Source organism: Cebidichthys violaceus, unplaced genomic scaffold, assembly GCF_023349555.1.
Source record: "Cebidichthys violaceus isolate CVI_PGR_0920_01 unplaced genomic scaffold, fCebVio1.0.p SCAF_8, whole genome shotgun sequence".
Lineage (NCBI taxonomy): Eukaryota > Metazoa > Chordata > Actinopteri > Perciformes > Stichaeidae > Cebidichthys > Cebidichthys violaceus.
The window spans coordinates 6,502,765-6,516,901 of record NW_027176964.1 but is presented as its reverse complement, the minus strand read 5'-3'; the positions used below and the strand labels follow the sequence as shown (position 1 = coordinate 6,516,901).

Here is a 14,137-nt window from a genome sequence, read left to right as displayed (position 1 = left end):
GTTTATTTATTGTTGTAATGTATCCATTTGGGCATTTGTGAACTGTAAGGCAGTAGTTGTTCCAGCATTACAACATAATAGACATTATAACTCTGCATAGCATACAATTCCTATTAATCCGTTTGTTTACTCTACATATTCATTACTGTTCAGGGGTCACCAAATGCCAACCTAATGTAAATACTTAAACTATCGACTTGACACATTTAATGACAACAATACTCGAGTTGTCTTTTATTCTCCAAAGATTTTAAATTTCAATAACTAAAGCTTTACTTGAATGTTTTCCCTTAAATATGATAAATAAATGGAAGCATGTTACATAAAGATATTAAAGTAACTACTGTATATAACTGTACATCAAAACACTTTCTTAATGCTCACAAATCTTACACCTACAAAAAATGAGGGTATTAGGCACCTGTAATAAACAAAAACAGTTGCTTTCAAATTTCATCACCATAGCAGCCTAGTCTAAGGTGCAGGTTAAAGATTAAAGGCAATCTTGCTTTCGACATCCTGACTTTGAAACAGCCTCAGAGACACTAAGTCAGTGCAAATAACAACACAATTTCCTTTTTCATTTATTATTACTCTTTTCATTGTTATTTGTTATGTCAAAAGACACAATATGTTCACTTACCAACTTACAAATGCATTGAAAAAAATATTCTACGTACATTTCAACAGTTTATGACACAACTCATTATTCAAGAAACTAATCAAACACTTGTGTTGCTAATAATTACATACAATTATGTACATGATCTGCAATAATAAATCACACAGTCTTATAAACAGGCCGCTGTGGTGTCTTGTTTCTTTGACAGTGCTTGTGGTGCCTCCAGAGATCAATGTCCATGATGCTTGCTGGCCAAGTGTGTGTGTGCGTGTGCGTGTTTATGCTCTGGGCTTAAAATATATGTCATAAAAGTGAATTAGAGTTTGCTTTTTGGGTTGAGCAGGTCCTTCAGAGCGTCAAGGTTCTCCCCCTCTGGAGCCTCCGGCCATGCGCTGTGGTCTGGAGAAGAACACACAAAACACTTATTTTTGAGTATCCTACGTAGTATGCTGTATAGTATATAAGGTATATACCGTAAAGGCCGAAGTGTGGATGCTTTAGCGAGATACACATACTGGGTATCTCCCACATGGAGTGGTACAGACTCTGTCCTGCATCAACCCTCAGGGTGGCTCCAGAGACGTAGGAGGCAGCAGGAGAGAGCAGGAAACACACTGCAGATGAGATCTGAACAGCGAAGCACAAATTTAAAAGAAACAGAAAAAATCGCTGCAACAAAGCCAGACACACAGCACATACTCTGCATCTATTGCTCTCAATGACCATATGTGAACCATTAGTATTTTTTATTTAAAGGGCCTACCATCTAACTGCGTTACGTGGCTTGACTTCCTGTTGTGGCGAATATCAATTGGACAATTAAAGAGGTGATTTTTCCGAAATAAACAGATGCTGTGACATTGATAATTGAAGATGCTACTAAGGTGTATTTTTCCATATAGCTTGGCCATATCCACAACAATAATCAACAAGACAGATATTTGTATATTTACTTTCGCAAGGTACAGCCAGGACTTTGAATGCAATATCAGGGACTTTGTTAAGCACTTGAATATATCATAACGAACTGGTATTTTCAAATTGTTCTGCATATGTATTATTTCCAAGGACACTAATGCATTTAACAAAGCTGCTCTGAGTTTAATAATCACCTTTCCTCAGTGTGTCACTTCATAGTTACACACCTCCTCTGGTACTCCCAGCCTCTTTGCGGGACTAAATGGAACAGACATCTTGAAAAGATTTGGTCCAAGCTCCTTGTAGTTCTCCATCGCAGTCTTGGAAAAGATTGTGCCCTGCAACCAGACAAATGCACAGATTTGACATGACTGCATAATTAATAAGACCTTCTCACACTTGTACTGCGCTAACTCGTGACCTGTACTCACAGGAGCAACAGCGTTCACTCTGACCCCTGCGGCCGCCCACTCAATGGCCAGACTCTTGGTTAAGTTGTCCACCGCTGCCCTCGCTGCCCCTGTGTGGCTGTCGGGAGAGGAGATATTGAGTGTGCCGGTTGTATATTGGTGTGTGCGAACTTGGTGGGCGGCGCTGCTTACGCCATGCCTGGGAAGCCCTTCCACATGTCAGCGATGATGTTTACGATCGCACCTCCGTGTAGTTTCATCCACGCGGTGTAGACTGTGTGGACGAAGCAGCAACACAGTCAGAGGGAGAGCTTCAACGAAAACACACACACACACACACACACACACACACACACACACACACACACACACACACACACACACACACACACACACACAGCCAGCATTAGCCGTCTGCGCCTTACCCTCCTGGCAGCAGTGGAAGGTTCCGGTCAGGTTGGTGTCTATCACAGCTTTCCAGCCTTTGGAGGACATGTGTTCTGCTGGGCTGCTGAACTGACCTCCTCCATTGTTCACCAGAAAGTCTATCCTGCCATACCGCTTCAGCACTGATGACACAAGCTCCTTCACCTGCGACGGGGGGGGGGGGATAATCAAAACCAGGCGATCAGGAGCTGACAACATCAACATGGAGCAGTTCCAGAGGCCGAAGGTGTGCGCAGGCCTCTTATATACAGTCTATGGTGAAGGCCCACCTCGTCCTCGTTCCGGATGTTACATGGTAGAGGAGTCACACTCGCCGGGCTGGAGACAGGGATGCTTTGTCTCATCTCCTGAGCAGCCGCCTCCAACCTCTCCGCCTTTCTACTGGAGATCACCACATTGCAACCTGGAGACAAAACAGTTAGCCACTGAAAGTCTGTTCGCTTCAAGACACAACGTTTGATATCATTATTTGGTTATGTGATGTGATTATTTTTGAATGAGGTCACCACAAATATATGGATGACTCCAAAATAAAGATGTATCGTTAAAGCTATGGGGAGTTCCACTGAATGCCATTGTGAGGAAACCTTTCTAACCATTGACACTTTATTTATTGCCATGTCAGGCCAACACATGAACGGTATTATTCGGTATTTATTCAGCCATGACAAACTTGATCAGTTCTGTGTCCCAGGATATTTCTGCTGTATTGACACACACTGTAAACGTTTTTTTTAAATCATACCTTTAACATACAGACAGTCGTTACCAAATATGGTGCCTCCACAGTGTTCGCAGAGTTTCAAAGTCTTTGCTGGTCTGACAGTCAGCCTTCCTCTATCTGTGTCGAAGTTCACCTGGCTCTTGTTGTCATTCAGCTTGCTGTTCACTTCAAACTGTCTTCAAATATGTCTCGTGACCCTGACCACCGCGTCACTCACCCAGCTCCATCAGCTCCGCAGAGATAGCTTTACCGATACCGGTCCCTCCACCCGTTACTATTGCAACTTTCTGGTTGAACAGCCCCGGTCTGAAAACACTGGACACCGCCATACTTGTTTCTTAGCCGTACTGAGGAAAAGCACCACGGGAAAAGGGCGACAGCACGCCCCCTGCTGGACGTTTCACGGAAGTAGATGTCTCTGGTGTTTCAATGCTACCATCTTCAGGGATGGAGCGTTAACTGTTTTCTTCATAGTTCAGGTTTCTTTATACAGATGTGATGTTTATGTATCTTGTGAGTAAAATACACCTGGTGTGAAATATTCGATAATCAGCCAGTGAATGTTTATGTGTTTAACTTGACTTTTTCCTGAACTTTGTTATTTAATCACAGTTATTTCATGTGATAGTTACAATTTTAAACCAGATATTCAGTGCTGTAAATGTCTTTTATTCAATCTTATTTTATTTCAATTTTGTATTGGTTGTATGTGTGCTTATTTGTAGGTATGTCTACTCACACCTGTGCTGCAGATCAATAAAGATTTAGAAACCAGTTTCTCTTGCAATCAAAAGTGACAGTATATAAAATCCACTGTTATATTAATGGCACAACTGATGCTGATCGTGTATAGTACCAGTGATAAACCTCTCACCAGACACTGATCAAACTGCAGTAAATCCACAAGCACTATCCATTCAGTGAAAAGATTTCAACTTCTGCTCAAGTCAAGAGTGACTTTGGCACTAACCTGTCCCATTTGTTGTGTAATCATGTATATGCTGTAGTGGTTGATTTTAGGTTTGTTGTTGACAACTGACTGAAATCACAATTGCACCCCACAGATATTGAAGCTTTACTCTACCACACCAGAGGGAAGATATTGCAGAAGAGTCAAACTATCTGCAGGTAACAAAAGGCTATTAAACATTTAAGCTCTGCTCAAGTATTCATCATACAAACTTTTATAATTCCAATTAACTGTGTATTCAAACAGGCAGAGGGGCTCTGTGCCAAAGCACTGGATCAAAAATCAAAGGCTTGAATTCAGTAGTCCACAGGTTATAATCCAGCAGACTTCTCACTCCTGTATCTGAGTGACAATGGCCATAAATCTGTGGATGTTATCAGAAAAACTGTGCAGGTGTTAACTGCCAAGTGGCACCAGTGAAAGCTAATTTACTAGGAAACCTGTACCCAGGATTGAGAAATGGCAGCAACCACTGGCCAAATGCTAATAAAATGTGCAAATTGCTGCTAGAAAAAAACAGCTGTAGTCTATTAAGTGGCTGGTAAACTTTAGAATCCACCAGCTACAGAGATCAACATATTTTTTTTTATGAACACTGGTTGTACCGCATTTGATGGTGCAACTTTATTGGCACCCTGAACTTTCTCACTCATGCAGGTTTCGTAAAGCATCTTCTTGTACTTAGCACCCACAAGTTTTGATTTCCCCATTACATTATAAAACAAATGAACAAAAACAAAGAATTCCGCTCCAGACAGATTTATTTGGGGATGTTGAGGCCAAGTCCAGGTCGGTTAAATTATCGAAAAAGTCCCAAATTCACCAGCGAGTCACTGATTTACTGGTCCTTCAACTCCTTCAGCCTCCTGATCGCAGACTTGACTGTGACAGCTGAAGTTGTGCTGAAAAAGACAAACAAAATTATTAGTTTGTGAATTCACATTATTATTCCCAAAAGTCCAGTCACAGATTCCCATCCCATGTCTTTATTTAGAAAACTGAAGAAAAACCGTGGTGTTGCTCAACTTAACCAAACAGCTTCACTATTATTCATGCAGGTGTTTGGTTATTTCCATTTGCATGACAATAAATTAAAGCGATGTGTACATGCGGTACAATTTTAATTTTGAATTGTGGTATTGTTTTTTCAAATATTAAACTCTTAATCTATTGACATTTTAGTCAAGGGCATGCAAAAAATTATTCTACTAATGCCGTTTTCGCGCTGCCTTTAATTCAAGGAACACGGTCATAAGCAGTATTCAATATTAATGAAAAAAGCTGTCCAGATAACCTCTAAAATACATCAGCAAGAAGCTGCCATACTTCATTTGAGAGCACTTAAGAGTTGCTTTGTGGTTCACTGATATTGTTCAATGCAATAATGTTGATTTTAGATGTTCTGTGTTAGGTTGGCATAGCCAGCCAATACTTTTTTAAATCCTTGTGTCTGGCAAGGCCATGATTTTTACTTCAATTAAGATTTCCACTGGCGTATTCATGAATCTCTTTGTTGACATGACAAAATGAATCCTCCATACATATAATTGGACTAATGAGACGTCACCTGGACTGTCATCAACAAAGTTCCAATTAATTGAAGAATGAGTCAGCTGTTCTGGGGAAAGAATGTTTTAACAAAATGTGAGAGGAGAAATATAGTATGTAGCTGCTGGATCATGATTTATGCTTCACAAAACAGGGAAGTTACTATGTTGGTAACTTTTACTGATTGTCAGACAAGCTGAGCTTGACTCAGTTCTTCAGTAAATGGTTTTATATGTATGCTAAATCTCAGAGTTTACAAGCTACAGTCTAGCGGTGAGAGTTGATATTGTGGTGTGATGGGCAGTGCCCCTTCAGATGCCAAATGCCAGCATCGTTAATGGGCATCAATCATTACTGATCAAAGGCTCTGCAAACAGATGCATTATATACCGTTTCCATACCATTTTGCTCTGAACAGGTAACCTATTTACTGCACAAAATGGCTAAATGATATAACATTTATAGAGCACAGATAAGCATTGGAGCTTTGCATCATATTTATACATTAAGTGACATCCAGCCTTCTAGGTGAGAAACAACTGTATAGCTGGATGGTAGAATTACAGCAAAGCAAAAAGAAGCATACTTGTAAGTCCAGGCGCCTCCAGCCACTGTCTTCCTACAGGACCCACAGTGCCAGATACCAACGGCCCTCCTCTTCATCTTGGTCTGTCAATGCAAATTTAACACATTCATAAGTTACAAAACGGTATCTTGTAATTTTTTTTCCTGATACAACATCCAAACATGGGTGTCATCCAGGTATAAAAACCTGTACCGTTTTAAGCATTGTACAGTCACATCAATTGGCACACTGCTTTCTGAATAAGATCGTGAACGAGTCAGGGTTGCACTTACCTTTCCACAGAAAGAGCAGGTGTATTTAGCGTGCTGGGAGATTTCGATCTTCTTTACCATCTTCCTCAGCGACGCGCCATAACGCGTGCCATATTTACCAACGATCCCCACCTTCTTGGTACGCTTGGCCTGTTAACATAAAACACAATTAAGATACAAAATCTGACTATTGGAGGCGTACAAGCAGTTAACGCGTTTATAACAACCGACACATTTGCCACTAAATTAAATTTAACTAAAGTTTCGTTTAGTTACTAGTGGTACGGGGGTAGCGTTAAACGGAGCATATTCTAACTCCGGTCAGGTTAAGGATAATATGTTGCAAACAGAATGTATTGGGGAACACATGTCATGTCACTGCAAGTATTCAACACACGTTTAACTCCACTTAACTATACAATCAATGGAACTAGAGTGAATGAGATTGTGTCACCAGTGGTATAACCGGCTTTAACCAGCTAACGTTAGCATCCATTAGCTTCCTCTGACCAAGCGAGCCACTGAATGTTAGCTAACTTGACACCAATTCAATACTGGTCCGGGTTTGGAGAATTCAAACTATGATACGACATAAAGCAAGTCATTTTATTTTACGTTAAACCGCAGGTCTTCTACACTTGCACGGAATATAGAATTTAGCGGCCGACAGCAAGCTAATATGACTAGCCGCCTAGTACCCGGACTCAGTGAGCAACTTGTAGCAATGGTGTCAGCCATTTCTGCCTCACTGGGACATGAAAACATCGTTTTATCCGTTGAAATAATCCCTAAACAGACACAAATAATGGTCGTCTCTGACAAACAGGGACATCACGGAGACCCCAAATATGTGATTATATCATTTAGAGCACAGGAATTGTTAGATTGAGACGGATTTCAAAGGGGACATTCTGGGCTCACCATGGTTTCAGTGGAGACGTAGGTCCAAAGAGGGATTGCTCAGCGCGCATGCGCGATTTACCCTGTCGATTACGCTGCATTGTGGGACTTTGAGTTTTGACTGCTTTGATAGTACTACATGAAAATAAAAATACTCTTGTAAATCGTATAAAATACTACGGAATCTTGCAAAGTAGAAGTATTGCTGTTGAATATTTTCAACAAAAACGCACGCGATAATGAAAAAGGAAACGGCTGTAACTAAGGACGCCTCAGTGGACAGGCGCATGCGTATTCATGTGGTGGAAACGACATCCTTGTTGCTGAGTTGAAATGTCTGTCCGCTTAGCCTGTCACAATGGGGGCTTTGGTGTTTGTGAACATATAGTGCATTAAATGATTCCTTCTTGACAGCTATGTTAGTTGATACGCTATGAAGCTAACACGGAAACAGGTTCTCGCGAAGGCTAAGGCCTCCGACTTGGAAAGCGTGAAGAAATTGAACTGCTGGTAAGTGTTGACATTTTAGCTTAACATTTACCAGTCACGTTTGTTTTGTTTTTTGGTTTAATGTTAGATGTTGATGGCAGAGGTTGACAGGCACAGCTTGTTTTACATACATTTGTGTTGACGTTGTATTTCTTTCTTTTTTTTTGCAGGGGATGCAGCCTGACTGATGTGAGTAATCAGTTAATTAATGGACAACATTACTTGGTTTGACAAATCATGCTCAAATTGACTTTGTTACTTATTTCAATTTAAGTTGCATTCATGTACTTATGCATACTTTGCAATATAAGTGTTCCCTTATGCTCTGTCTTTCCAGATTTCCATCTTCTCCCAAATGGCCAACATTGAGGTGCTGACACTTAGGTTGGTCTATTTAAATTAGCTGTGTCTCTCTTTGTCACATTCACATATGACACTTACATTTGCACCTGATCATTTGAGATGATCGATGAATCCTGGCTGTGGCGTTCTCCCCTTTCTCTGTAGCGTCAACAGCATCTCATCTCTCTCTCCTCTGGCTGGCTGTCTGTCTCTATGTGAGCTCTACCTGAGGAGGAACCAGATTCCCTCACTCTCTGAGCTCTCGCATCTGCGTCCGTTGACACGTCTCAGGGTGCTCTGGCTGGCTGAGAACCCCTGTTGTGGAACCAACTCCAGCCAGTATCGCCTCACTGTACTGCGCTGCCTGCCTCGCCTCCAGAAGCTCGACAACCAAGGCGAGTGTGCGCAGCCACAATTGGAAGAAAAACATTAAAATTATTGTTTTGACTGGAGCCAAACTCTGCGTGGCTTTGGTATGACCTGAGAGATTATATCTGGGATGAGATTGGAAATTATTGTAATAAAGAGTTTGTTGTTTTATGTACATTTGCAGTAGTGACAGAGGATGAGCTTGCACTTGCTCTCATGGAGGGCGAAGAGCTCACCACCCCCCCAGGCAGTGTCCAAAACCAGCTCTCCACCAACGGACTGCCAGATGCAGAGACGGAGAGTGACTCTGTTAACTACAATATGGAGGAGACCAAGTAAGCCTTGTGGATTACAAGAGGGTAAAACATGCATTGGCTGAAGTTAATTTCTCATGGTAATGAAGACATTAAGAACAAAACGTTTCTTTCTTGATTTTTGTTTTTAGCAAAATCAGAGAAGAGTTGGGGATGAAACTCCTCTCCAGAGACAAGTTCCCCTCTCTTTCTTCTCCATCAACCAGAGAAAACAAACCATCAATGAAAAAGGTACCCTCTTATATCTCAACGTTGCTTCTTAGAACTCAGAAAGTTGGAAATAAACTTTAAAATGTGGAATATTTCTTTGTTTGTAATCTCAATTGTATTTCCAGACGCACATTCTCGATGCAGTTCTGCTGCTGCTGAAGGACTTGGATGAAGAGGAGCTTCACATCGTAGACACAGCTACCCAAAACAGACTCCAGACTTACACACTGGACTCAGAAATGCTAACCGATTCACTGCAGACACAGAAAACTGCTGACATCCAACACTGAAGCATTTCATGGCACGCACTCAGGGCCCAACATCTCTCCATCCCGTTTCCAAAACACTCCCTTTTTTTTTTTTACCCGTTACCTTCCAATTGCAATATGCATGGCATGTGATGTAGCTTCACTGACCGCTCTCCCTTTTGTTACAGTTTTCACATGTGGAGGAGTACTGAAGAATTCTCCGGCTTTATTTTAATTTTTTTCTTCATAGCAGCATGCCTACCTGCCTTGTACAAACTAAAGAATGTACGTTTTGCTTAATGCAAATCTATTTCTGTAAGTAGATAAATTAAATTGCAATAACTCATTTACTCTTAAGTGTTGATTTTAATTACACAGGTGTTGGATTAAAACATGTATACATCAAAACACAAGATGTGAATGTCACAGAGCTATGATGGGGAATTTCTGACAAGTGAAAACATTTCACCAATAATTAGATTCAAACCATTCATTCAAAAGTGTGCAGAGCCTGTAAGCTGGGCTCACGTCTTATGTAGCTCAAATGTAACCGGGCCTTTCTATCAGTGACCGATTCAACCATTAACCTTAACTGGTTAAGTCAGCAGATGAACTACACGCGACACAAGTCTGCCTTTTCTTCTCAGTCGGCCTCTTCGTTCTCCAGGAAATCCATCAACGTGCTCGCGTCCACAGCAACGACCAAGGACTCCACTCCATCAGCACCCTGGAGAAACATGGGAATAAATGTAAAGTGACCGACACTGCAGTCTGCAGATAGTTATGACACTGAATGAGGGCCGGAAATTCTGAAGTGAAACGGGACCCCACCTTGCGCGTCCGTATCAGTTTGTGGTCTCTGAACTCAGTCAGCTGAGTCCTCAGTGTGAGGTCAGAGTTCACCAAGAAGGCCTCTCGACAACGCTGGTAGAAATCTTGGAATGACAATCCTGCGAACAGTGACAGGAAAATATATGACAATCATCAAGCAACAAATGCACGTTTTAGGTTAAGACCTGTGGAGCATTTAGAAGTTGTGTGTGTACCTATGTAGGAAGGGTTATCTTTGTTTTCCAGCTGGAATTTCACCAACAGTTGGAAAATTCCTCTGCAAAAAAGAAAGGACACAGAGCCACGAAGAACTTGAGTAATACATGAATTACTCAACAGCTCTGACAGTGAATCATATCAAGGTGTATGTGGTACCTTGCATTGGGTGTCAAGCTGCGCAGCACGTGTGTGAGGGAGGACAGAGCGAGAGCGCCGGTCTGCTGCACCAGGAGCGAGTTCTCGTACGACGTTTCCTCTGCGTAGTGCTGGAAGGTCACACACTCCCACCACAACCAGTTAAACTGGCTCTGCTTAAACTGGTCCCACACTGGAAACACACAGGAAAGAGTCAGCTGCAAGAATATGTTTCAATATGATCAACATGGCAGTACAGTCACACACACACACCCACCCATTGGAGCGTTTATGTGGTCTAAAGACGCCACCATGTGCAGGTTGGGCAGGGATGCCAGCTGCCCCAGTGCACTTTGGGTCTTGTCTCCTCGCAGCATTGATCCATCTATATTATGGATCAGCAGGTACACATGGAGATCTGGGCCTGCAAAGACAAGCTTCAATTGTCAAAACGCAGAATTCAAACACAAGCTTAAGACGGAGACAATTGACAAAACACACTCACTCTCTTTAAGGGTCCGAGCGATGTACTGGATCTGGTCTGAGGGCGTCCGGAAACTTCCCTGATGCTCTAGAACCTCACATGTCAGAGCATTTAAAATCTGCAATGAAAGCATAGACGAAATAATATATCAATACCACAAGGTTCGATGCTAAATCGGTTAGGTCTTTTCAGTTTATTGATATAGACTGTACCAATAAAGCATTTTGATTTGGAAGATATTCTTCTGTGTATACTGACTGATTTAAGAGTAATGGAGGGGAAGAATCCGTTGACCACAAGGTGGATTTCCTGAGCCAAGTGAGACACACGGAAGTCCTCCAGCAGAGACTTCTTGCTGCCCAAACCGTAGACCAGCACACTGAATCCCAACCTACACAAGTAAACACAGAGACACGTTCTGTATTTCAAAACACCACACACAAAAAAAGACACGCAATAAAGAAAGTGCAAACCACACTCACTGTAACTGTAACATCCATTTGCTAAAGTGCTTTCGGTGTTTGCTGTTGAGCTGCTGGATCTCTTTCGAACAGCGGGACGGTTTTCCTCCTAAAAGCTGGACCAAAGTCTCCTGCAAACAGAAAATAAGGATGCACTTCAATGAGACGGGAACGCGGCTCGTTGAATACATTTAGACTACTGGCTGTCATATACTCACCCTGTCAAGTTTAGGGGTGTGTAAACGCTCCAGGGTGCGGTCTGATGTTAAGACCTTCGAACTGCCATGGGCTTCAAAATACTCCTCAACCATACTGGGCTGATTGAGGGCTTCAGATGTGGTCTTGCTCTTCTTGGCAGGAGTCTTGTAGAGCGCTGCAGAAGAACCTTTACTGGGCGTTCTTAGAGTCTTTAAGTTCTCCTTGTCTTCTTTCTTTACTTTCGTCTCTTCCGCCATCCCATCTTCATACTCCTCCTCCTCCTCCTCAGAGTCGGAGGGCGACAGCTCACTATCGCTGTCTGACCGCATGCTGGGAGCTGAGAGCATCAAACAGTTTAGCAAAAGTCAAACTTTCTACATATTAACTACTGTAACAGCAAGAGATTCCTCCATCGTCACACTCACTTGTCATTCTCTTCCTCAGCCTGTGGGGTGTCGTGGAGACAAACTGAACCTTCTTGCGCTGTCATGCAAAAAGCAGAGGTAACACTGAGAAAACAACATCTCTGACACTGCAGCAAAGCTGCCCGCTTATATGGCAACATCATCAAAAACAGGTTGCTGGATCCGACGTGTCGTGTATATGAGAGGAAAACAAATCCCTTCTGGTCTCACCCTCTGTGGTGTCCTGCTTCCACCTCTGTGGTCTAGTCGGAGAGAGACAGAATACACTTAGTTCTATGCAAATAAATACAGGAAAGGATGGACACGAAAACAATAAGGGAAGTGTGCTGAACTCACTGCGGCCCGTTCGGGTGGGAGTCGAGGGTTCATTGTTGGGGGTCGTGCTGAAGCTCACGCTTTTCCCAGGAGTCCGAGCCAATTCACTTGCTATTTGTAAAACAAAAACAAAAATACAGTTGTGTACCATCCTGAAAACCAAGTTAATAACCATGTGTATGACCCGTCGTATAACAGAAGAGGACGAAGGCTCTCACCAGTCTGGGCCATGCTGTGTCCACGTTTGGCTTTCTGAAAGGTGAAAATGGAGGACCCCGCCACTCTGTACATACCCTCCTCATCTTCTGCAAAACAAAAGGGAAATGATGTAACTGAGATGTAACCACGTGAAGTGATCATTAGTGTATGATTAGCAGCAATTATCACAACGGCCTTGTGCTAATTCAGGCTGTAACAATAGGGGCTGGTGTGTTTATGCATTGATCAGTAATGAAAATATTATAATTTACTATACTGTAGATAAATTCAGCCCACTCTTGTTGATGTAAACAGGGTGAACAAAATACCCTTATAGGAAGCACATCTAAGTGCAACACAATAGAAATCAACAACAACAACAAACTCTCTAAAACTGATTCAACTCTATGGTTTCAACACAAACAACAGGATTTATTGCAGGGCTGTTGATTACACTGCATAGCTACAGTATGTGTACCTAATAAAATGGATAACTGAGTGCATACTAAATGGCAGCTGGGTATTGTTTCTCATCATTTAGCAGCAGGCTGAATAACAGTTCAATAAAATATATCCCTATAAAGAGCTGGAGAAAACTAATTGGAACTAACAGGTGTTCAAGAACATGCAGTTGTCACCTTCTGCATTGTCTGTTCCTAGAGCTTGGACATAGTTCTGCTCATTAAGGCCTCCATTTTCGTCCCCATCATGTTCTGCATCCTCTCTGGCTCGTCGTCCAGCTGGGCTCTTAAACGTCACCATCTTCTGAACACCGCTGCTCTGCACGCCTGTCCGTTACACACAGAGAGACAGACGGGCAGTTAGTGAGACGGAGGAGGCAGCGAACCTGCTCGTAACCCCAAACATCCAAGCAGGAGAAGTTAAGTGAGTGAGTTGTCCACATACCCTCCTGTTTGTCCACGATGTGCTCCAGAGCATCTCCATCACCAACGAACTTCACCTCCAACACGCTCATGATGACTAAAGAGAGACACAGCGTACAGTGGGACAGCAGCTAGCTAAAAGCTAACTGACGTTGCTCAGCGGGGTCTTAAAACGCGACTTTAGTTGGGCTCTATCAGGCACGGTAACGCAACGTTAGCCGACAGTGCAGTGTGGGATAACGTTAAGTTAGTCTGGACAGTCGGCTGCGCACTGAATGTCTAGAGGAAAAGAGGAACAGTAACCGAATGCGTCTAACTTACGGTAACTTACCAGATAATGAGTCGGTGTCGCCCGAGGAAAATGTAAACACTTTTATGAACTGAAGGCAACGCTGAGTGGTGTGACAACTTTCCGCGCCATCCTCCTGAAGTGTTTAAACCACGTGACAAGCGAAAGGTCATATGGTGGCCAATCAGAACGTAAGCGTCAATAAAACCACATTTCCCAGGATGCACTGAGCGCAACCTACTCGCTTTTGAGACCGTTTTATAATCGTTGGGAATCATAACAATAATAGTAATTTGGCAATAAAGTGTTCTAAATAAAATGTTAATAAAGTTTGAATCATATTATCATTA

The 14,137-nt window shown here is 42.4% G+C and overlaps 4 protein-coding genes across 5 annotated transcripts; 1 reads left to right on the top strand and 3 right to left on the bottom strand.

Annotated features, from left to right (window-relative positions):
* Positions 1 to 550: 550 nt before the first annotated feature.
* pecr (peroxisomal trans-2-enoyl-CoA reductase) lies at positions 551 to 3,473 on the bottom strand. 2 transcript variants are annotated; one of them, XM_068738109.1, is made up of 8 exons: positions 3,339 to 3,473; positions 2,667 to 2,800; positions 2,376 to 2,541; positions 2,143 to 2,224; positions 1,972 to 2,068; positions 1,768 to 1,878; positions 1,096 to 1,249; positions 551 to 1,021 (listed from the first exon to the last, which is right to left on the bottom strand). In XM_068738109.1, exons 1-8 carry the CDS (start codon positions 3,448 to 3,450, stop codon positions 939 to 941), a joined length of 939 nt encoding a protein of 312 aa, XP_068594210.1. In that variant the 5' UTR covers positions 3,451 to 3,473; the 3' UTR covers positions 551 to 938. The 2 variants fall into 2 exon arrangements, with proteins under 2 accessions (XP_068594210.1, XP_068594211.1); XM_068738110.1 differs by having other exon boundaries at positions 1,138 to 1,249.
* Positions 3,474 to 4,834: 1,361 nt separating this feature from the next.
* On the bottom strand, positions 4,835 to 7,465 carry rpl37a (ribosomal protein L37a). The gene is made up of 4 exons (XM_068701738.1): positions 7,398 to 7,465; positions 6,498 to 6,626; positions 6,226 to 6,308; positions 4,835 to 4,993 (listed from the first exon to the last, which is right to left on the bottom strand). The coding sequence occupies exons 1-4, from the start codon at positions 7,398 to 7,400 to the stop codon at positions 4,930 to 4,932; spliced, it is 279 nt and encodes a 92-aa protein (XP_068557839.1). The 5' UTR covers positions 7,401 to 7,465; the 3' UTR covers positions 4,835 to 4,929.
* A 214-nt stretch (positions 7,466 to 7,679) lies between these two features.
* cfap410 (cilia and flagella associated protein 410) lies at positions 7,680 to 9,694 on the top strand. Its single transcript, XM_068701835.1, has 7 exons — positions 7,680 to 7,886; positions 8,036 to 8,054; positions 8,203 to 8,249; positions 8,373 to 8,602; positions 8,761 to 8,911; positions 9,022 to 9,121; positions 9,226 to 9,694. Exons 1-7 carry the CDS (start codon positions 7,810 to 7,812, stop codon positions 9,388 to 9,390), a joined length of 789 nt encoding a protein of 262 aa, XP_068557936.1. The 5' UTR covers positions 7,680 to 7,809; the 3' UTR covers positions 9,391 to 9,694.
* Positions 9,695 to 13,908, bottom strand: orc2 (origin recognition complex, subunit 2). Its single transcript, XM_068701834.1, has 16 exons — positions 13,830 to 13,908; positions 13,521 to 13,595; positions 13,253 to 13,402; positions 12,635 to 12,721; positions 12,438 to 12,527; positions 12,312 to 12,343; positions 12,102 to 12,159; positions 11,697 to 12,013; positions 11,500 to 11,609; positions 11,276 to 11,408; positions 11,039 to 11,135; positions 10,811 to 10,957; positions 10,555 to 10,726; positions 10,395 to 10,456; positions 10,180 to 10,298; positions 9,695 to 10,075 (listed from the first exon to the last, which is right to left on the bottom strand). Exons 2-16 carry the CDS (start codon positions 13,588 to 13,590, stop codon positions 9,992 to 9,994), a joined length of 1,728 nt encoding a protein of 575 aa, XP_068557935.1. The 5' UTR covers positions 13,591 to 13,595; positions 13,830 to 13,908; the 3' UTR covers positions 9,695 to 9,991.
* Positions 13,909 to 14,137: the final 229 nt, after the last annotated feature.

What these genes read in the sequence shown, in the direction of transcription:
- pecr (XM_068738109.1), bottom strand. Translation starts at nt 3,450, where the DNA reads ATGGCGGTGTCCAGTGTTTTCAGACCGGGGCTGTTCAACCAGAAAGTT. An exon ending in ACATCCGGAACGAGGACGAG is followed by an intron (nt 2,542 to 2,666) that starts GTGGGCCTTCAC and finishes CCCCCGTCGCAG; the next exon opens with GTGAAGGAGCTTGTGTCATC. An exon ending in TCCACACTTCGGCCTTTACG is followed by an intron (nt 1,022 to 1,095) that starts GTATATACCTTA and finishes GTTCTTCTCCAG; the next exon opens with ACCACAGCGCATGGCCGGAG.
- rpl37a (XM_068701738.1), bottom strand. An exon ending in CCTGCTCTTTCTGTGGAAAG is followed by an intron (nt 6,309 to 6,497) that starts GTAAGTGCAACC and finishes TTGCATTGACAG; the next exon opens with ACCAAGATGAAGAGGAGGGC. An exon ending in GGAGGCGCCTGGACTTACAA is followed by an intron (nt 4,994 to 6,225) that starts GTATGCTTCTTT and finishes TGTCTTTTTCAG; the next exon opens with CACAACTTCAGCTGTCACAG.
- orc2 (XM_068701834.1), bottom strand. Translation starts at nt 13,590, where the DNA reads ATGAGCGTGTTGGAGGTGAAGTTCGTTGGTGATGGAGATGCTCTGGAG. An exon ending in AAATGGATGTTACAGTTACA is followed by an intron (nt 11,409 to 11,499) that starts GTGAGTGTGGTT and finishes TTACTTGTGTAG; the next exon opens with GTTGGGATTCAGTGTGCTGG. An exon ending in CGCTCGGACCCTTAAAGAGA is followed by an intron (nt 10,958 to 11,038) that starts GTGAGTGTGTTT and finishes TTGTCTTTGCAG; the next exon opens with GCCCAGATCTCCATGTGTAC.
- cfap410 (XM_068701835.1), top strand. Translation starts at nt 7,810, where the DNA reads ATGAAGCTAACACGGAAACAGGTTCTCGCGAAGGCTAAGGCCTCCGAC. An exon ending in ATTGAGGTGCTGACACTTAG is followed by an intron (nt 8,250 to 8,372) that starts GTTGGTCTATTT and finishes CTTTCTCTGTAG; the next exon opens with CGTCAACAGCATCTCATCTC. An exon ending in ACAAACCATCAATGAAAAAG is followed by an intron (nt 9,122 to 9,225) that starts GTACCCTCTTAT and finishes TTGTATTTCCAG; the next exon opens with ACGCACATTCTCGATGCAGT.